We start from the raw sequence: 23,338 nt of genomic DNA on the forward strand, positions 1-23,338 counted from the left end.
CAGTGAGCGACGTCGTGGAGACGAAGAGCGGCGAGTGGATGGCGCTGGTTGTGACGTCGGTGACATAGGCGGGTCGTAGAATGCACGGCTGGACTGGCTGGTGGCGGGTGACGCGACTCGAGGCGGCTGCACGCGATGGCAGTAACGTGCCACGTGACCGGCATAACCGCATGCAAAGCAGATGGGCCGATTGTCGGGTGTGCGCCATCGGTTCGCCGTGGCAGATCCCGCCCAGATCGCAGGATGCGATTGATGGGGCGGCTGCTGAAATGACTGCATGGTGGGTTGCAGTCGGGGCCTAGGGATGACGGCCGGAGGTTGCTGGTGGTACTCAGGCATCACCTCCGCAATATCCTCTCAATCGCTCGGCGGAGGGCAGGAAGAAGGATCGTCTACGACTGGTGAACGTGCGGCGGGTGGGCGAAGGCCAGGAGAGAGAACTGGCGTGCGATTTCCTCGCGCACGAATGACTTCACTTCTGCCAGCAGCGTGGCCTGGTCAGGTATGGCCCCCAAGCCAGCAAGCTCTTCGTCGCGTGATGGAGAGCGACGGGTCATCGAACGTTGCCGGCGGAGCTCGTCGTAGCTCTGGCACAGTGTTATGACCTCGGCCACGATGGAAGGTTTTTTGGCGAGCAACATGTTGAAGGCATCGTCGTCAATGCCCTTGATAATGTTCCGGATCTTGTCAGACTCGGACATGGTGCCGTCGGCTTTCTTACACAAGTCCAGGACGTCTTCGACATAACTGGTGAAAGATTCACCGGCCTGCTGAGCTCGTTCGCGTAAGCGCTGTTCTGCTTGCAGCTTACGAACTGCAGGGCGACCAAAAGCATTGATGACGGCGGTCTTAAAATCCGACCAAGTCGCAAAATCGGACGCGTGGTTGTTGTACCACAAGCTTGCTACTCCCGCGAGGTAGAAGAACAAGTTGCTCAACTTGCCTGCTTCGTCCGATTTGTTGGGTACGCTCACGCTCGTAAATTGCGAGCCAGCCCTCAACGTCAGTGCCAACGGCGCCAGTGAAGATAGGTGGATCGCGGATGCGTGGGACACCGGGACATGTGGTAGGTGTGGGAGGCGCCGTTTGCTGAGCGGCGTCTTGAGGCATGGTAGATGGCAGAGTACGAGAACGAAGCTCCAGGGGCATCAAATGGGAGCACAGCACTCTCCACCAATTTGTTAAGCTGTTTATTTGACGGCACTCGGCGACAATGCGCTATGGCGACAGTCAAGGCAAAAGCACGGGATCCGAGCGCGAGCGTCGTTTAGAAGAGGACGACCCACTAAGAGCCGCTGGAGAGCGCAACCGTTAAACAGTACCGATTGCTTCGCCACTACACAATCAAGGCACACACACACACGCACACATGCGTGTGTGTGCCTTCATTGTGTGTTCATCTTCAGTGCGCTCTTACCGTTCGTAAACACGGAATACCAATGTGCCCAGATTACCACCGTTGTGTGTACATATTGTGTAAATTAGTCTAAAGATTATTGACTAGTGCTTCTTGTAGAGAATGTGGTGAATTTGAGAGAAATGATGACAGACCTTTAACTGCACGACAGGTTGGTAATCTTAAATTTTTGCTGATCTCTTAGTAGGTTCTGCAGCATTTGGTTGAGGTAAGACACCCAAAATACACATAAATCAATAGTACCTTATGGTCTGCTATATAGACACCTTAATTTCAGAATTGTTCTTAATCCACGAGTGATCAGTACAAAAGGTTGTTGAGGGTAAATAAGATGAAACTAAGACCTAAATAATTTTATAGGGGTGCTTTCATGCTAAATGAGGTGTAATTGCTTTAACATTGGACCATGAGCTGATTTACAGACATGTTTTGGATAGGTATTCGAGGCCAGGTTTGTTTCAGCTAGAAAAGCACTTTGACGTCTCTCACATATATTCCATAAATTGATTTCTTTGCTAAATTATTTTTGCAGTTTCACTCGCAAAAGGGCTACCTGATATCGGGCACACAGGCAGCAAAAAGCCTGAACAATAAGAAGGCCACACTTGTGTGCAAAGATACTGCACAGGCTTTGTGGACAAATAAAGTTCTTGCCACACGGAGCGTCAGTGGAAAGTCTGCTCCGACAAAGCGGGCCACAGGCATGCTGCCGAAGAAGCAGCTTACACCGCAAAAAGTGGATGCTGTTGTGGGTAAGCCTTCACAAAATGTTAATGCTATCTGCCAAGTAGTAAGCAGCAATAACTTTGAATGGGGTAATTCACTAATATGCATTTGGGTGAGCTGTGGTTTCATTGCAGTGATGCAAGACAGCTTGGTATCTCTTATAGCACTTATCATTTTTTTTAAAAATGCCTTGGATTTACAGTATCAAGTGGCAGGTCCTCTTTTATTATGCAGTGGTGAATACTGCTCAAAATTGGCGTTATCGTTTCTTTAAGAAATCAAAATTTCCTATATTTTTATTGCAGCATGCATTTTGTCATAATATTCAATTTCATCAGCCGTTTTTTCATGCATGGACATATGGTTATTTTCAGCCACTGTGAAACACTGGGGGAGCTGCAGAAATGTGGACGTTGCGGATGTTGTCATGAATGTGCCACGGCTCCTCACAGAAAAAATTCAAGACGTCTCCAAGACACTGAGGAAGTTGTAGTCAAAATAAAACTGTGAAAATCAAATGACTGTCTCTGTTGTGTTTTGAATTTTCCTGCAGAATGACACGTAATTCGTACGTTTCTGCCGGGACCAGTTGCAGCGGGGAAGCAACTGGGTCCAGTTACTCTAGGGAAGCAACTGGGACCAGTCGCAGTGGGGAAGCAACTGGGACCAGCTGAAACCAGTTACAAAAGGAACCAACTGGTCCCAGCTAGGACCAGTTGCAGTGGGGATCAACTGGTCCCCACTGGGATTCGTTCCATAAACCATTTGATCTGGGACCAGTTGGGACCAGTTGCATTCCCAGTTGCAAATTCTCACCTGGGCAGCCAGTGAAGCGACAGCGAAACGCCAGCGCCGGGAGTTAGACGCACCGCACTCGGAGCAGCAAACACTAGAAAAACAGTAGAAAGGAGGCCATAGAACGAAAATAGATACTCCCCCCTCCAAAAAAAATAACGTAACCACAAGAAAAGAACAGTAAAGTATGGAAAAGATAACATGGTCACGTGGAAAGAACAGAAACAGCGGAAAAGATCAGATAAACAAAAGAAAGGAACCGAAAAAAAATTGGGCAGATCCCGAGGGAATCGGTTTCATGCGAAGCAGTCATCAAGTAGTTCTATGCTGCATTTTTTTTTGGCTTTGAGCCGAGCGTTACGAGGTGGATCGGCACGTTTCTTTAGTAGTTGTGTGCCAACGTGGATTTACCAGGCACGTCGACAACACTGGCGTTTAAAGGGTAACTTATGTTGCGACGTAACGTCAGCCCTCGCATTAGAGTACATACGTCAGTATCATCGAAACGAAGTGCCCTTTACGGTGTGATGATGTCAATACCATACATAACTTTTGTTAGCGTATTCCTCGGGCGTCGAGCAACGCTTCGATATAGCTTGCTGAATACTAGGAATACGAATGTAATGTTTATCATACCGCTATCAAATCGGAGCCAACACTGGAACTACAGACATTAACCAGACGTTAGGCCTGTATTGTAGGGGTACATATGTAGTGTTTATTGCTGTGTTATAAAATTACATAGCCGGCACCACAATCCCAATTGACGTTGCACCGATATTACGCCTGCATCGTATGTTTTTCCAAAGCAGTTTCTAGACCTTGCGTGGCTCTGTGGTAGAATACCGGACTGCCACTCAGAATGCTTTTGCTGCGATTCCTGCTGGTCAACGCTGCGGATGTCGGTTTTTCTTAACGCTCTTGCATTTAAATTGCCAATGTCTGTTCTCGCCGTCCCTGGGTAGATATAAACTATCACCTGTTGTGCATACTCGTACACCGCAGCCAGTGGTAAACGGGTATGTGTCACAAGTGTCTGGAGGAAAGGGTTTCACGATGTACGCGACAGAATTTTCACGTGATTCGTGTCATGGCCAGACAGTCATATTCGTCAAATCCTGTTACCCTCCCACGCCAATTTTGTTCTACACCAAGTTAAGGAGGCGATCACGAGAGCACCCAGGCGTAGGCGGTTAGATAAATAGATAGATAGATAGATAGATAGATAGATAGATAGATAGATAGATAGATAGATAGATAGATAGATAGATAGATAGATAGATAGATAGATAGATAGATAGATAGATAGATAGATAGATAGATAGATAGATAGATAGATAGATAGATAGATAGATAGATAGATAGAAACGCACACAGTGCCTTGGGTTCGCTAAGAAATGCTTCGCATTTGAGAACACAAAAGAGCAGATAAACACAAGGGAAACACATGTATTATTCGCACGCTCGTGTATTCACTTGTGTTGTTCAACAAGTTTCCTGCTTGTGGCATCACGATGCCTACGAATGCAGAATTAGCTAAGAGAATCAAAGACCTTGAGGCAAAACTTGACAGCCGCTTGAAAAAGCTCGTGGACAGAGTTGTGGTTGACGTCACAATGGGCCTTCGAGAATCGGGCTTTGATCTCGGTGCTGTAAATTCAGAGGTCAAGGGCATGGATGCTGGCCTGAAAATACTTAATGACATTGTAGAGGCAGTCCGTGTTCAACAACAAGAGCTTTGCTCTACTAACAAAGCTTTCAAAAATGAGAACGAGACTCTAAAGAAGAAGGTGGCTGACCTGGAGCAGTACACTCCGCTGAACAACGTCGAGATCAAGGGAGTGCCCTCTTCCCAAGGGGAGGACTGTGTTGCCGTAGTGCAGTCACTTGGTAACAAAATCGATTGTCCTGTATCACGCACTGATCTTGACGTTGTTCACAGAGTGCCAGCTAAGTCTGGACAACAGAATATCGTGTCCCGTTTCAGTTCACGAGAGCAAAAGAATGAGTTTGTTAGGAAAGCACGCAAAGCTCGCCTGAATACACGCGCTCTTTGGTTTTCTGGAGAGGGCACCCATGCTGTCTTTGTTAATGATCACCTCTCGCCGGATAACAAGAAGCATTTTGCTAAAGCACTTGTTCTCAAAAACGAGAAACAGTGGGCGTTTCTTTGGACTGATAACTGTCAGATAAAAGCAAGGAAATCTACTGACACCAGGGTGTTTCGCATAAAATCAGAGCTCGACCTGTCCATTATCTCCTAGATATATTTTACTTTGGCAGTTCTAGCGTTTATCCAATCGCAGGATGGCGTATGTTTCACCGTCTGAACTCTCATCACGGCTGTCTCAACCATGTAGGGCGTTGTTGACATTAACGCTCGAAGTAAAAGAAAAAATTACGATAATATTACCACATTGTTGTCAGCCATTGGTCACCGGTTCTCTATCATCTGCATCAGTGAAACGTGGCTATGTGAATATGACAGGAACCTGTTTAAGTTTCCTTCCTATTCCTCTGAACACTGTCATAGAAGCGACGATGCACATGGTGGAGCAGCTGTTTTTATATCATCATGCCTTCACTATCATAGGCGACTGGACTTGGCACTAAATATTCCTGGTTGCGAATCCGTGTAGATCGAACTTCATGAACCACATTTTTCGCAAGATAGTAAAAATTTAGTTGTTGCCTGCATCTATCGCTCACCTTCGTCATCTGTCGTGGAGGTTTGCCTAGCTTTAGGAGATGTGTTGAATACTCTGTCATTAGAAGGCAAGAGGGTGATTATTTTAGGAGACATGAATATCAATCTTCTTGATGACACCAATGCAAAGGTTTCCGAATACATTTCCTGCTTCAGTGGATATGGCTATGAGTGCCTGATAACTGCACCCACTCGTGTTCCACTTCATGGCAATGGCACTATTATAGATCACATTTTGTCTAACCTCATTAGTCCTCCTGAAGCAGCTGTCATCGAGGTGCCTGTCACAGATCATTATCCTATTTATGCAAGCATAGGCATTTCCAGTAATAATAAAACAAGCCGACGCCTCAAGAATAACCTAAATACTGCACTATTCATTAACATCATCGAGCAGTGTGATTGGGCGTCAGTTAAGAAGTGAAAAATGCTGAAATAGCCTATCAACAATTTTCCTCTATCATTTCAAATGCAGTCACGGCCGCTTCAACATTAGTAGTAAGCAGAAAAAAGTACCTTGTCCCAATTAATCCGTGGTTGACACCTCACCTGTTAAAATGTCTGCGGAAAAAGGATAACTTATACAAAAAGACGAAAAAGTCCCCTTTCAATGTTAACCTTCAAAAGCGCTATAAAGAATACTCAAACACATTAGGTAAGTTACTTAAAGCCGCTAAATTAAAGTACTCGAAGATAAAGTAAAGCGAGCCGCAAATGACGTTAAGCAGCTGTGGAAAACTGTATATTGTTGTCACTTTACTACGCTTTCTTTCACAGCAACATAATCTATTCCATTTCATCGTGGGCAAATACGTATGCCACTCAATTATTAGCCATCCAACATCTTCAAAACCAAGCATTGAGAATGGTAACGTTCAGTAGCTTCATGTCCAATGCATCATCCTTACTCTGTTCATATGGAATTTTATCAGTTCAGAAGCTGGCCAAATATTTTCTCGGCATTCTTATCTACGAGTATGTGAATGGAAAACTTCCCATTCTTTTACTAAACTCAAGTCAGTTTCCACAGGCGTCATCTGCTCGTTTTGCAAAGGCTAATAACTTCCTCCCCCCCAAACTCAGGACTAATTATGGCAAGTTTACCATAAAATTTTCGTCAGTACCCTTGTGGAATTCTTTACCTTTGGAGATCAAAAATAGATCCCTCGAAATGTTTAAAAAAGGCTTGCGTTCGCACTTATTAAATTCATAGTGCTTGATAATATGCAGAGTATGTTATTGCATTTTTGTGTTCTTTTGTGCTTATCTACATATTTTGTATAACTTATAGTCGCTATCTCGTGATTATCTGTATATTTTGTATACCTCATTTTTTCTTTCTTTACCGTCATAATGCTTGACATTATACTGAGTGAATGTTATTGCATTTTTGTGTTAGTTTTTTCGTGCTTATCTACACATTTTGTATACCTTATATTCGCTATTTCGTACTTATCTGTATATTTTGTATATCTTAATTTTTCTATCCTTACCACTGTTTACTATTGCGTTGTATCTCTGATGAATGATTTTATAGGAGGTCTCACTCACAGTCTCGCGACTTTGAGACCTCCTTCTGTATTTGTATATAACACATGCAATTTATCACTTGTATTTCAATTTCAAATAACTAAATAAAAATAAAATAAGAACAGGCTAAGTATTGCTCCGCAGTTCATTCGGCTTTCACTTGAGGTGGAATAAATCACATTTTGTAAGTCAGTGCTCGCGTTTGTCATTCTTTTCTCCCAGATTAGCCTCAAATGTAATGCAGCAGCAAGATAGCGTAGCGCCCTATATCGTGAATACAGCGGTGCCCTGGCCATACGGCGGTCACATAGCTGTAATTGCAGCAATAGAACGGCTATAACGTCATCACGCAGATGGTGTGAGCAGGAATGCATGAATACGTGAGGCTCACGAGGACAGCATTTTGAGCATTGAATTACGACATGATGAGAGTTTGACGACAAAGACATGGTAATGAGGATGATGACCTGATGATGAAGGTGTGATGACGGCGATTTGGTCCCGAAAAGAAACGCGAGAAGAAGGAACCAGCTATGAAAAGGGAATAATGACGACAGTACTAGAAGGAGGCAATGTTCATAACCTAATATAAGCAGTGAAATGACGACGACGGCCATAGTTCCGCTACTTACGCAGATCCCCTGCTGGCCCGAGGTCCCTCCGCTTGATCTACGACCGTGGCTGGCTTGCAGTAACTCCGGTACGTGCCAGAAATGTAAACCAGCGCCACGTTTATATCCGCAGAGACACAGAACAACCTAGCTACAGACAGCAGCCAGAGGCACCAAACCTGGGAAAATACGCAAACGATTAATCGCTTTATAATATTGCGATATGAATTATATGGACACTCTCGGTGGGCTTTTGTCGTCGCCGTCATGTTCCGAACAAAGTCCAAACCGATAACATCGCCACGCGCGTCGCATATTCTACATGCTACTGAAAGCTCGCGTGCACTGCCAACGAACGCGGCTGTAGCAGAGATGAAATGAGCCGTCCATCTCTGTCGCACGAATGGCGCATGCAATGACGTCGCCCGCGTGTGAAAGCTGTGGTCGATCGCTCCTCAGGCAGAGGAAATACCAACAGCGGTCTTTCGTCGCGCGAAATTCGTGTGGATATAGGAGCCGTAGGTGTGTGTGTGTGTGTGTGTGTGTGTGTGGAGGAAGGGGGGGGGGTGCTCCGAGAGGAAATGCGTACAGGGCGGGGTCACCCGCGGCCGTGCGCACTGGTTAACTATAGCGGGGATCAGCAGGCGGCCCATAGCTTTGTACATGCTATGCACTCACCGCGGTGAAGCAATGACAGCAGCAGAATCGCCTCGATCGCTGAAGCAGCTGTGTTCCCTTACGCCGGCGTTTGTAGAGTTACGCCAGATTGGATCCTAAAGGAGCTAGCTGCTAGCCTTAATCTGTACAACATTCGAATTTGTTGCTCTCTCATTCATTGTTTCGACCATGCGGCGAATCTGTGACATTTTTTTGCAAAAAATGCTCTCCTCCTTGACGCGCCCTACGTTTCATGCTGATTTAAAGCGCCAGCGCTCTCCATCAGTGCATTCGGTTCCACTGCTGCTACGACAATGCGTGTTTCCTTAATCCAAAAATCATTCAAAATTGGTTGCGGCCTTAGTATATACTTACTTATCGCAGTGATCCCGGAGGAAGTCGTTCTTACGCAGGACGCAGTCGTTTTCTACTTGACCACGAACAATTACACTACTCGTCATTCCAGGTAGACCTGCACTCGCTGGCAAGCCCTCCAAAGCAAGCTGCAACAGAAGCGTCAGGAAAAGTCGTTTGGCAGTGAACAATACTCTGAAGAGTGTAGGATGGGGCGTGTTCGTATACCATGATTACGAATTCTTAAAAGCGCAAAAGACACAACGCGACAGAAGGGATGTTTACACTGTGTCCGTTCTTCTATCCGCTCATGTCTTTTGCGCTGTTATGAATTCGTAATCAGTGAAGAATATTCGCGTAGGCAACAAAGCATAACCTGAAACACCAGTGGGCCAGCACCTACAAGCAGTGTCGTGGAATTCACTAAGTGCAGTGACGGGATACGCACATGCCGGCTAGTCGCGGCAACGAGGTGTCCAGTGCTCAGGCTGGGTGCCCCTAGGGCACACGCAATGGAAAAACATTAAACCTACATCGCGTTTTAATTTTTGAGGACTCAGGGCTAGGAGTCGGCCGGAACCTTCAGCAAAATCATAGAGACCAACCAGAACAAAACCCTTACTAATTGGAAGCCACGGCCAGACTGCTAAGCTCTCCTGGCAAACGTGAGCGCGAAGAGCGTAAGCTCTTTATCCTCTTCTGTTGGTCAACCGCTGGCGGCTGCCAGCGCCTCCCCTTCCAATTGTGTTTCTTCTCCCGACCTGTGAACCCCTTATCAATATTCTACTATCGTATTTTTACGTGTGTGCTGCCGGCAACATATTTCTCACGAGAATCTGCCATTGCTTCAGTCATTGGCCAATGAAAGCAAAGTGCCGGCCTCTTTTCACAAGGGCTGCTCTGCTGGCTTCCGTAAATCTATGTACTGCCAAAACGTTGTGCAGAAAATGGACATGACATCAACGCACTCTGAATTTTGTAGGACTGGATTCACAAACAGCAGTAAAATGTTTCACCTGCAAGGAGGTGTAAAAAACATATTACAGTGGAGTTGTATGCCTCTCGTTGGTCTGAAAATTTCGTGGCGTCCGCCCAAAACTACTATAGCGCGTATGTGCCACAGAAATTGGCCTAATCCCATTACTCACCACAGATGCTCCCGTGCTGATCTGCTAGCAGATGCGCGCGCCCCTTGAGTTTTCACTGCGGACGCTGAGGATGGGCATTCAGAGAGGTCGACAGACGAGCTGACGAACGCACCGTAGTGAAGCAAAGAGCGAAACGAGGAGACGCGTGTAAATCCGCTAGCGTTCGTGTAGACTCGTGCACGACTGCAACGCCACAACTGAATTACGACCTCTAGGTGGTGTATGGGCCCTTTAACAATTCAAGGCAAACGGTATATCTTTCTTTGCACTCAGGCACACAGTATAGAGCTCAGTATTCGTTTCAATAAAGAAAGCAACAAAACAAGCATCAAAACCACATGATGGATATTAAGGCGCGTGTGAACAATGGGAACACCCTCCCACGCGTTCCCGGCAAAGATTAGGTGGCAGCTGCTTTCACCTTCACACGAGGGTTTCAAATGACGTCAAAGAGCCCTTCGTTCTCCCCGCGTGTGTTTCCTGCTTTCACATATAAAAAGCAGACCCGTCTAGCAACTCATTCAGTTCATTCTAAGACTGTTGAGAAGACTACAAAAATTAATGACACCAGAAGAACAGCGTGAACACAATGCTCAACGAAAGGAACAAATTCGTCTTGCTGGAAATCCTCGTGGAGCCAACCACAGTCTACCACAGCGATTACACAGCGATTATTCCTACCATTACTCTAAAGCAATAATATCCCCCCCTCGGTATGTGTGGTGTTTGATACAGCTTCGCTGGACATTCGCGTTCGCAGGGCGGGATGGCAACCAATCTTTTTTTCAAAGAATTATCTTTTAACCTCCTTGGTCACATCACAAGCTGCAAAGACGTTTATTGGCGGGCACTCGGCGACGATGGACGACCGCGACAGTGAAGGCGGGGACAGACTCTGTACGAGCTGCGTTCTCTCCAAAAGGAGCCGAAGAGGACGACCCACTAGAAGGGGCTGGAGAGGACGACCCACTGCAGAGTTCCAAGGCTTCGCTACAATTACCGCGGGTACAAAAAGGGAGCCGCCTGGCAACCTAACAACTTGTCACAATGAGCGGGTCATGGTAGGCCTTGAGGCGCTCCACGTTGACAATGTCGCGCCCTCGACGGCGCATGTACAAGGATGGATCGATGGGTTCGATCAGGTAGTTTACAGGGGATGTGCGTTCGACGACACGGTAGGGGCCTTCGTATTTGGGCAGTAGTATTGAAGAGAGGCCAGTTGCAGTGGTAGGGATTGAGAGCCATACGAGCGCTCCAGGGAGGAACGTCGGCTCAGAAGTGGTCTTGTCAACGCTAAAGCCCCTCCATGCGCTTTCCGCCGGCTAGGTTAAGTAGCGCCAACTCGTCCTCCCCCTCTCCCTTTACACCTTCTCCCCGCCTAGCGGATGCCGAATTGACGCCATTATGTTTCTGCTGCTTTTCCGGTTGAGAACACTGTACTTAACGGTTGATGCACCGGCCCCATGCCCGCCCATGCCCTGGCGACGCAGAAACACCGAGCGAAAACTCGCTCGGCGGCTGGCACTTTACGACGAACCTCAAAACAACAACACTTCCGAAACGGAGAAGGAAATAATTGCTTTCTCGCATGTGTCTATGCGTGCGCAGAAACAACATGGAAGGAAAAAGCGGAAGGAACTGGCTCAAGAACTTCTTTCCGGAAGCTCCGGAACCGGGAGTGAGCGTTGTCATCGAAAAATTATATGGCGGTACTTAAAAAAAGTGCCAGCAGACGCGATGCAGCGGCTTTAGTCACCGCTAATGCTCCTCTGCCGCTCTTGGTCATGCGTAGCGAAGGTCTTGGCAAGTTCGCGACACTCTTCAGCAAGTCGGGCGGTGGCAGAAATAGGCGCACACTCAGGTCGATCCGCCTTGTATGGAACGATTGTGTCGACTGTGTGCGAGGGTTGTCTGCCATATAATACGAAAAAGGGGAAAAAATCACCAGTGCTCTGAGCGGCGGTATTGTAGGCGTAGGTGACGAAGGGCAGAATGACGTCCCTATTGGTGTGGTCGGCGGCGACGTACATGCTGAGCATTTCGCCAAGCGTACGGTTAAAGCGTTCGGTGAGGCCATTCGTCTGCAGGTGGTAAGCGGTAGTTTTGCGGTGAACAACGTTGCACTATTTGAGCATGGCTTCGACGACTTCCCACAAGAAGATACGGCCTCGATCACTGAGCAGCTCGTGAGGTGGACGATTACGTAGCCTGAATTGGAGGAGCAGGAAGGAGGCCACATCGCGCGCTGTAGCCGCTGGGAGGGCGGCAGTTTCGGGGTATCGCGTGAGGTGGTCTACAGCGACGATAGCCCAGCGGTTACCAGCGGACGTCAGAGGAAGTGGCCCATACAAATTGATGCCAACACGCCCAAACGGCCAGTCAGGGCAAGGTAGAGGTTGCAGACCTGCCGGCGACAGGTGCGTTGAAGTTTTGCGGCACTGACAATCAATGCAGGAGCGAATGAACTTCTGCACGTAGCGGTACATCCCTCGCCAAAAGTACCGTTGGCGAATGCGGTGGTAAGTTTTCGATACCCCAGAGTGCGCACACTGCTGATCAGAGTGAAATTGCTCGCATATGTCGCAACGCAGACTGCGGGGTATTACTAGTAGCCACTGGCGGCCGTCACCGCTGTAATTGCGTCGGTGGAAGAGGTCGTCGCGGCGGCGAGATGGTGGGCTTGACGATGCAACGCGCGAGTAGATGGTTTTGCCGATGGATCAGTCAGCAAGTCTATTAGTGACGCAATCCATCAATTCATCGCTGTTCAGTAGCGATGGTGTGAATATCGATGGAAGAAACAGCAAAGTGAGACACTGAGCTGTGGGCATTGTCGTCAGGTAAAGAAGAGCGCGACAGGGCGCAGGCGTCAGCGTGCTGGCGTCTGTTGCGGTACAGTACGCGTATGTCGTAGTCTTGCAGGTGAAGTGCCCAACGGGCGATACGGCCTCAGGGATCCTTCAATGACGACAACCAGCACAGCGCATGATGGTCGGTGGCGACATCAAATGGGCGACCATACAAATAAGGTTGGAACTTCGTAAGGGCCCAGATGATTGCCAGGCATTCTTTCTCGGTGACGGTGTAATTGGTCTCGGTTTTAGTAAGCGTACGACTTGCATATGCCGCGACATATTCCGGGAACCCAGGTTTGCGCTGCGCAAGGACAGCGCAGAGGCCAACACCGCTGGCGTCCGTGTGTACCTCTGTAGGGGCCGTAGGGTCGTAGTGGCGTAGAATCGGAGGAGACATCAACAAACGACGGAGCTTTGCGAAAGCGTCGTCGCATTCTGACGACCACGAATTGAGGGGACCGTTGCTGCCGAAGGCGCGTTGTTGGGCTAGTTGGTTATGATTGATGAGACTGTTTGGCGTAGCGCACACCCACAAGGACAAAGAAGTACACACACACAGCGCTACATCAGCGGCGATATACACACAGCGCTACACACAGGAGCTTCATCAGCGGCGATATGATAGTCGCGAAGTTTCGTATGAAGCGCCGACAGTAGGAGCATACTCCTACGAAACTGCGCATTTCTTTGACAGACGTGGGTTTGGGGAACTCTGTCACGGCCCGAAGCTTGCCTGGATCGGTAGAATTCCGCCTTGGACAAGACGCAGCCTAGTATTGTGAGCAGCCGTGCTGCAAATCGGCACTTCTTTAGATTCAGTTGTAGCCCGGCGTCGCTCAAACGCGTCAAAACATGCCGCAGGCGTTAAAGATGCGTGGCGAAGTCCGGGGCGAAAACGACGACGTCATCGAGGTAGCACAGGCATGTGTGCCATTTCAAGTTGCGCAGAACGGTATCCATCACGCGCTGAAAGTTCGCGGGCGCATTACACAGCCCAAACGGCATGACGTTGAATTCGTACAAGCCGTACAGTGTGACAAACGCTGTCTTCGGTCGAGCGTCATCATCCAAGGGGACTTGCCAGTACCCTGAGCGCAAATCGAGCGATGACAAGAATTTTGCTCCTTGAAGGCTGTCAATGCCGTCGTCAATTCGAGGTAGGGGATAAACGTCCTTACGGGTGATCTTATTGAGTCGTCGGTAGTCCTCACAGAACCGCACAGAGCCGTCCTTCTTCGCAACAAGAACGACAGGAGATGCCCACGGGCTGTGTAAGGTTCAAATAACATCGCGGCGAAGCATGTCTTCGACTTGCTCGTAAATTGACGCTCTTCTGGACATACGCGATATGGACGTTGCCGCAGTGGTGCTTGGGCACCAGTGTCGATGCGATGCGTGACAGCAGACGTGCGGCCGAGAGAAGTTTGCGCGACATCGAACGAAGAATGAAATTCTTCGAACAGGCACAGGTGCTAGTAACGCTGGACCGACGTAAAGTTGTCAGCAATGGAGGAAGCAAATACGTCAGCGGGTGACTAGTCAGATATGGAAACAGCACTGAGCGTACGGGAGCTGGCGCAGCGCGTCACCCGGTGCGTCCAATACTCGTGCGTCTTCGAGGGCTTCCACTCTGCCGAGACATACCCCTCGCACCAACGTAACAATGTACGTGGATGGGTCCGTAGCAAAAATATCGGTGTCGCCTTGAGTGACTCGCACGGTTGCAAATGACACCAGCAAGCCTTTCCTGGTGAAAACGCGGTCAGAGGGAGAAAGGAGTGCAACGGTGTCGGAGAGACCAGTGCGATAGACGGACACAGCCGTTGACGAGTTTGCAGGAACTGTGGTGTCGTCGCAGCCGATGGACTGCCCGCCGGTGTCAAATCTGACAATGGTGAAAGCTCTATTTCGGCTGATGCGCAACGAATTACGGCTTCGTGGCGGGCAAGAAAATCCCATCCCAGGATGACGTCGTGAGAGCATGAAGAAATTATGATGGATTCGATGGCGTACAGAGCGTCCTGAATGATGACACGGGCTGTGCACACCGCTGTCGGGTGAATACTTTGGGCGCTGGCTGTACGGAGGGAGAGCCCGGAAAGTGGCGTATTCACGTTTCGTAGTAGTCGGCTAAATTTAGCGTCCATAGCGGATATGGCAGCTCCACTGTCTACAAAGGCCGATGTGCGCACACCGTCTACAAACACTTCTACTACGTTCGATGGGCTTTGCTGAGGGCTTTGGCAGTTCGATAGCGTCGCAGCCTTTGCCTCTTGGACTGCGACGACTAGTTTTCCTGGTCTCTTGCGACCGGACGAGGCCACATCGGTGACACTGAGCGGCGTCTTAGAGACGGTGAACGGCGGGTAGATGGAGCCGGGCGTGACGTCGGTGACATAGGCGGCAGGGGTCGTAATACGGGCGGCTGGACTGGCTGGTGACGGTCGATCCGACTCGAGGCGGCTGCACGCGATTGCAATAACGGGCGATGTGACCGGCGCAACCGCACGCAAAGCAGATGGGGCGGTTGTCGGAAGTGCGCCATCGGCTTGCCGGGCTAGGTCCCATCCATGTCGCAGGACGCGAGGGACGGGGTGACTGCTTATACGACTGCATGGTGGGCTGCAGTCGGGGCGTATGGATGACGTCGGCGTACGCAACCGGCGCACTCGCTTCGAAGGCCTGAAGCCTGGCTATGGCTCCGGTGTAAGTAAGTGGGGAACCACAGGGATCACTGGGCGCGACCTGGCTACAACTTGCGTGTAACTGAGCGGCGCGGTCGCCGGAGGAGGCTGGTGGTATTCCGGCATGACCTCCACGATTTCCTACTCAATAGCCTGGCGTAGGGGAGGCAGCAGTGTGGTCGACGGGTGTTCCATGATGCTGTGGGTGAGCGAAGGCCAGTAGAGAGAACTGGCGGGCAATCTCCTCGCGCACGAATGACTTTATTTCGGCGAGGAAGACGGAGTGGTCCGAAATTGCCGACATTCCAGCGAGATCGGCATGGTGTGATGGAGGTCGACGCGTCATCAGCCGCTGCCGGCGCAGCTCCTCGTAGCTTTGGCACAGTGTGATCACCTCTGCCACAGTGCAAGGGTTTTTGGCGAGCAGCATGGTGAAGGCGTCGTCGTCGATGCCTTTAATGACGTTTCGGATCTTGTCAGACTCAGACATGGTCGCGTTGGCTTTCTTGCACAAGTCGAGGACGTCATCAATGTAACTCGTGAAAGACTTGCCGGACTGCTGGGACTTGCCGAACGCTGTTCAGCTTGTAGCTTACGAATGGCAAGGCGGCCAAACACGTCGATGATGGCGGTCCTGAAAGCGGACCACGTAGCGAAATCGGATGCGTGGTTGTTGTACCATAGGCTTGCGAGACCCGCGAGGTAAAAAACCAGGTTGCTCACTTTGCCTGCCTCGTCCCATTTATTGGGTACACTGACACGCTCTTAAATCGTGAGCCATTCCTCGACGTCGGTGCCATCCGCGCCGGTGAAGACAGGAGGGTCGCGGATGCGGGGGACACCGGGACATGCCGTCGGTGCAGGGGGAGGCGTTTGCTGGGCGTCGTCTTGACTCATGGTAGATGACACGGCACGGGTTCGAAGCTCCAATGCGGACCGTAGTTGTTTAAAGGGCACAGCACTCTCCACCAAATTGAAAGACGTTTATTGGCGGGCACTCGGCGACGATGGACGACAGCGACAGTCAAGGCGGGGACCGACTCTCTGCACGAGCTGCGTTCTCTCCGAAAGGAACCGAAGAGGGCGACCCACTAGAAGGGGCTCGAGAGGACTACCCACTGCCGTGTTCCAAGGCTTCACTACAAAGCAAACAGAGTTGGGACATTTTGAAAAAAATTACAGCATATCCACGGGTGAATGATGAAGAGCTTGGGCGAAGCTCCTGAAGCATCATGGTCTCGGGATTCGCTTCTCGTTGAGCCCGTTTCGCAGCGGCGTCCTTGGCGCGCACCGTCTCGGGATGCGCCTGGCTGCCGCCAAGCGAGCGCCCGCCGCTGCGCATCGTTCAAGCTCCACCAACGATCCGGCACGTACGGCGACAATCCAGGAGAAAGAGAGGCGCTCGCTCCCCGCGCATCCCCGCGCGGCCCTGGCAGCAGCCAATCGGAGAGCAGCGGCACTTCTAGCGCCATCTAGTGTCGATTCACACAAGCGCCATATTGCACGCAATTCTACTGGACCAACGCCATCTAGGAAATGAGACGAGAAATGGTGATGACGACACAGATTGTGTACAGCGCCATCTAGAATATCGTCCCTGAACTGCAGTTTGTATGTACCTCTATGAGACAGCGCCATGTGCCGTTTACGCCGGACAGAGATACTGCCGTTTACGCCGGACAACGGAGACGTGACAAGGTTAGACGAAGAGGAGCTACGCCCCTAAAAGGCGCGTTTACGCCGTTCACGTACGTTATCGAGTGAAAACGTTGTATTTACGTCTGCAAACACGTATCTGCTGTTTATTGTTCAATCTTGCTGGAAAAAAAAAACGAAAAATGCGACACTACTCTAACGCACGCCACACAAAGGCTCCCATTACTGTATTGCCATTGCCACGAGGAAACGACACTGTTTCATTGCGCGGCTATCAGTTAAGAAATCTCACCGCCACATGCAGCTGCAAGCGGTCGAAGGCGTCAAGCTTGGAGCGCAGCACGACGCTAGCGTCATGTATCTCGGCACAGAGTGACACAAGCTGGCCGGCCGGCTCGAGCTGCTGGCGGCGGCGACCCAGCTCCCCTTCGAGGCGGCACCTTTCCAGGCGCTCGCGTACCAGCGCCCCTTCCAGCAACGCAACCTGCCGGCTCACCTGCGTAAAAGAATGAAGCAATTGTGGCTAGTACTTGCGTGGTTCAGTGACTCGCTCATTGGTCTCGCATGTGGCGACACGATTTCTACCTGAACGATGTAGAGCTACTGCTCTCCCTGTACTCAGGTCTGCATTGTCGGAATAAACACCCCAGGATTAAGTCACATGCGTCAGGTTTGTTATGGTATTTACAACTAAGTTAAGTAGAAAGGACTGAATGTTTGAAGAGCTTTACATGCCTACAGTATAAATGATGGATTGCGAAGACCGAAGAATAAAGGACGGGAGGAAATATTACCTCAGCTAAAGCTGATTTGCAACAAAACAATTCTAGCAGCTCTGTGGGATGTCACACTGTTTTTGGCCAAGCCAAGCGTTACAAGGCCGATCGACGTCTTAGTGTAAATCAGTAGTTGCGCGCGTCTCGTGGGCTTGCGAGGCACGTTATCTACACCGTAATGCCTAGAGGGTAGCTTATGGTCCGACATATTGTCTCTACTCACGATAGAATTGATGTCAGTTTTATCGATAACAACTGCACGCTACGATGCGCTGTTGTGCACATGAGCAGCATTCGATGGCATATTCCTGCCGAGTCTAGCAACGCTAGACTATAGTTTGATAAGTCATAGTAATGCATACATATAATGTTAATTATATTGTTGTAAGAATGGCAAGCCGACACTGCCATCACAACTGACGTTGATCGGGGCCACTACAACTGATGATACGCGACCATCAAGACCACTGCTTATGTAAGTCTAATGTTCGAGGTTTTTAGCTTGTCTGCATACTTTTTAACGTTACCGTGTTACCGGAAAGCCGGACTGCGTTTACCGTGTTACCAGAACGCATGTTTTAGCAATGTTTTAGCTTCCCATACCTAAACGTTCACGTACGTACGTATACACATACGTTTGCGCAAACCACTAAATGATAATGATGTTAACTGCATTTAAACGATATTTAATTTGGATAAGATTCAATCACTGCTGCGGGAAAATTGTCATAGAGGTGCGACAAAATCGTAGTAGACGTGTTTAGCGGGTGCGCTATTCAAGTATATGCAAAGGGGTGGAGGACTATCTGGTTGCCACGATGGCACCGACGTCTTGTTTCGCTTCGTGCAACCGCAATCATAGACACGTCTGTTTTCACTAGTCTTCTTGATAAAAAAAAGTCACATTTTCGCCTCAAGGACGATGGAATGAATATGCCAGCAAGAAATTGGAATGTAACAGGAAGAACGGCAAGCAGCCTGAAACTTGCTGCGTGCTGTGCAAGCACAAAGGGCGCAGGAACAAAAACACACAAGGCGACTGCGAACTAACAACTGTCACAGCTCGACACTTGTAGTGCGCTGCTCAAACACAAAGCACGACGCATGAAAAGAACGCACAGGTATACACAGGATGAACGCGAATTGTCACAGTTGTTACTTGAACTAGCCCCTACTTTGGGTCTTCTAGCTAGTACCTCACTCCTTTCGCAAACGCGGCCGATGCAGCGAGCAAATTGGCCGTCGTGCGGTCCATAGCTGCAACGCAAACTTTGCGTTGAAAGCACAAGACGTACAAAACTCATGTTCAAGAGATAAGCGCGTGAGCACGGTCGACCACGCCCTGTATGTCAAAGTACAAGTCGGAGGCGCACATCCCAACTCCGGAGAAACGCTAGAGAGTTTTACAATTGCGGACCCAAGAAATTTGCGAGCCGCCGGGGCGCATGCGCAGAACGCAAGCCACTCTCCAAGTCTTGCGCTTGCGTTTTCCCAAGACCCTGTAGCGCCCTTCTTTGGGCGGCGAACAAAAACGGAGAGCGCGCGACCTCAAGAGAAGAAAATAAAGACGCCGCTTGGCAGTGGCACGTAAAGCCACGGCTCGCGTTCCCTGCTGACGTCGACTCTGGTTACTAAATGGAACTTCATTTGGGTCTACTTGGTGCGTATTCCTGAGGCCAAAATCAGAGCGCAGACGCACTTCTTTGTCCTTGTTACTTCTTCTTTACTTATCTGTCCCTGCACCCACCTGAATATGATTTCATGTCTTCGCGCATCTAATACACTATCATCCTTGTTCCACGTTTTGGTTTAGAGGTATTGTTGTCTACGCATGTGTGGTAAGGTTGCCTTGGGCATATACGTATATGCATTGGCGTCTGAAAGAATAAAGCAGTTGTTAGCGCTTGTGTCGCACGTTTCTTTTCTTCGTGGGTGTCTTGTGCGTTTGCGCTGTTATTTTGACATCAGGATTCTGGTCACGGTGTGAGATATATCTGTGATTCTGGTTCAGCCGTCTCGTTTCTTCCCTCCTGTGGCATAAACCTACAAGAGCCAAGGTGTTCCCAGTAGCTCGCACCAGCACGACCCACGGGACGCTCTTCCTTTTCCCTGGCCGACGGGCCAGGAGTGAAGAGGCGCTGCAACCACGAAATCGAAAACTATAGCCTGGGTCGCCAGCGATACGACACAAAGGCAGCTCGGGCAACGATTCAGCATGGCCCGCGTCTCGTATAATTGTAATTTCGTCACGTGTGGCGCCTCGTGCGTTTCACCCAACGCCGCATACGTTTGTATTCTGCCGTTAGTCTCCTGGAGAACGACTGACACATGGCGTAATTGTCTAAGGCAGCGCGCTGCGGAGCGAGAGGACGTATGTTCGAATCCCCGGTCACGCGCTTCGGAATTCTTTTTCTTCTGAATTACTTTTATTTGTGGCTTTTATGTGTATATACATATACGGGACATGACGCCCAGAGTGTCCATATCTTTAGGTGAGCGAACGACGCGCAGAGAGCGCTTATTAGGAAGAGGCGGATTAAGTTCTCGTTTTCCGCATGCCGAGAGATGGCGAGCTGGACAAAGGGCCTTTAAAATCCGGCACTGACTACGGTGACGGGGCCCGTCAGCGCAGTACCGTCGTAAAAGTGACGGGGCCCGTCACCGTAGTGTAAATTGTACTAGTGACGGGGCCCGTCATAATAGCGACGTACTTATTGCCCGTCGTCGTAAAGCGGTGACTACGGCGACGGGGCCCGTCAGCGCAGTACCATCGTAAAAGTGACGGGGCCTCTTTACCGTAGATTTTTGGTCGTTTTAGACGCCCTCGTCGTGTGGCGTTCGTGGCGTAGTAGTTACTAGTGTGAGGCAATAAAGAAAAAAAAAGCGTTCATGGTGTAGCTGGTAGGAGCGCTCTCCATGGAGTGTTAGGGCTGCAGGTCGTCAGTTCAATTCCTCCCGTTTTTTCTTCTTTTTTTTTCAGGTTATGCGTCAACATCAACGTTACTGCCCTGACGGAGTCGTAGCTTTTTCGTTCATGTCTGCGGCGGTTAGACAGCCCTAGCGTTCGGATGATGCGTTGTTCCTAGGCCTGTGCGAATATTCGAGCACTTCGAATATTCGAACGAATATTTCAGTATTCGAATTCGCTTCGAAACGAATTTAAATTCTAGGAAATTTCGAAGTATTCGAAATGAACGAATACACATATATAAACCGCTTGTAACCCCCTGTAAAGATGGTTTCACTGCAGTGGAGGTTTGCCATACCGAGAAGACACCTTCCCAGGAGAAATCTGCACTGCCGCGAAGCCCCACTTCAAGGTTAAATGAGCATGTAGTAAAACCTTGTTAATTCAGAGTCACTGGGGCTGTGGCAAATTTAATTAAGCGGGTTTTCGAATTACCCAAACATAAAAAAGGCGGGATGCAAGGAACTTTGTATTACTGGAAGTAATCAGAGGTGGTCGTTTGCTGTGCCTCCTAGTTTGCGGCTACAAGGGTTTTTTCCAGCAATACTTGGTCCGAATTTTGACGCTAAACCGGGGAAACGGCGGGCCTCGCTGAGGCTATTGCAAGAAAAAAAAAAGAAAGAGGGGAAAAAAACGGTCTCGTGGTCAACTGAAATGCACGCCTGCGGAAAAGAAGACGTGCTTCGCTGCAACACAGTGGTGACACACGGGCAGCATGTCACCTTCTCCTCACAGCGTCAGTGCGTCATGATGCGGCCATTCGCCCATCCTTTCTGGTAAAATAAAGAATGTAATAATGACCAGTGTGACAGAATTCGCGATGTGTTCTGGGTGGAAAAAGAGAATAATTGAAGCTTTCGAACTGAGTTTTCGAAGTAGGCGTTGCGGGCAAGTACTCCGCCAGCAGTGCAAGTGCGCAAATTGCCGGAACAACCGCCAATCGGAGGTTCACACACATCGCGAATTCCGCCAGACCGCCCTTTATTAATTTCTCTATTTTCCCTGAAAGAATGGGTAAACCATGACGCACTGACGTTGAGAGAAGCATTCGTCATGCTGCCCGCGTGTCACCGCTGTGTTGCAGTGAAGCATGTCTTCTTTTCCGCAGGCGCACATTTCAGTTGACCACAAGACCGCCTTTTGTTTTGTTTTTTTTCTTGCGCTGGGCAGCAGCGAGGCTGGGATGCTTCACTTGTCACTCATTAGTATCGCTACATTGCATTGCCTTGTGGCTCCTAAGGGCCATCGTTTTTGCGGATTTGCGGCTAAATCGGGATCGGGAATTGGCACATACCCAAAGTTTTTTAATTAACCGGGCTGGTACTCACCGTCGCTTCAAATTATCCACTCAGATTTACATTGCAAAATACAGGTCCATAGAAATCCTTCTAATTATGCGGCGTTTCGAAATAAAAGTTCGAATTGTGAGGTTTTGCTGTATTACCCTCACATCGATCCATCATTTTTTAAGTTTAAAAGCTTGTTCTACCGGCTTATATGCTCTAATTATAGTAAAATTTAATTAACGTATTTTACAGGTTATCACTTGCATTCCACCGAAAGTCAAATCCTGCTACTAGTCAAAGTTGCTTCGAATTCGCTTCGGACCTAAAATTTACTATTCGCACAAGCCTAGTTGTTCCTATGCGACCTCGGTTCTAATCGCGCTAAGAAAATGTTTCCTTTTTTTTTTCTTTTTTCAGTATTGTTTCACAATACCGTCCCGAGCTTCCGGCTAGTCAACAGTTACTCATTCGTGGTAGCACGGCTCAGCGTGGGAGAGCGGAGCCCGTTAATCAGCATGTCGCTGCGCCGCTGACGGTCATGCGCTGCGCAGCCAGTTACAGGGACCGCAGTGACTATTCTGTGGTCCAGACCACAGAATAGAGTGCAGCTTTATTCTGTGGACCAGACCACAGAATAGAGTGCAGCTTTATTCTGTGGCCACACAATAAACTTGCGCACTGTGTGTGCTGCAGGGGCGGCGCCAGGATTTTTTTACTGGGGGGGGGGGGGGGGCGCCCACGACAAGTGGGTTCCTTCGGGGGGGGGCAGAGAGGCTGGGAACATATGCATTGTATTTTGACAATGCTTGCTCTTGGGGGGGCAAAGGGGGGGGCAGGCGGAAATTTTGGGGGGGCTGGAGCCCCCACAAACCCCCCACTGGCGCCGCCCCTGGTGTGCTGTGCAGAAATGTTCTGTAGCCGAAGCAGCCCACCTCTCTTGACGACGGTTTCTGCGCACCAGACCACGGAATAGAGTCCCAATCTATTCTGTGGACATGACCACAGGGTAAACTGCAGCCTTGTTCTCTGAACTAGACCACAAAATAAAGTGCAGCTTTATTTTGTGGACCACACCACACCAAAGAGACTTGTGCTGTGGACCGTGCGCACCAGACATCGCTGTAGCCCAAACAGCCCACCTCTCTTGACGACGGGTTTCTCTCACAAA

At 49.4% G+C, this 23,338-nt stretch overlaps 1 protein-coding gene across 1 annotated transcript in view; it reads right to left on the reverse strand.

Moving 5' to 3' along the window:
- The window catches only part of LOC119379464 (protein FAM184A), a 628,470-nt gene that overhangs the window by 462,269 nt on the left and 142,863 nt on the right, over positions 1 to 23,338 (reverse strand). Inside the window, exons 3-4 of the mRNA XM_049411992.1 lie at positions 17,433 to 17,636; positions 8,819 to 8,946 (exon numbers count right to left, since the gene is read on the reverse strand). Coding sequence (XP_049267949.1) covers positions 8,819 to 8,946; positions 17,433 to 17,636 — 332 coding nt within the window. The remainder of the gene's footprint in view (positions 1 to 8,818; positions 8,947 to 17,432; positions 17,637 to 23,338) is intronic.

The sequence above is a fragment of the Rhipicephalus sanguineus genome, chromosome 1, assembly GCF_013339695.2.
Source record: "Rhipicephalus sanguineus isolate Rsan-2018 chromosome 1, BIME_Rsan_1.4, whole genome shotgun sequence".
Classification (NCBI taxonomy): domain Eukaryota; kingdom Metazoa; phylum Arthropoda; class Arachnida; order Ixodida; family Ixodidae; genus Rhipicephalus; species Rhipicephalus sanguineus.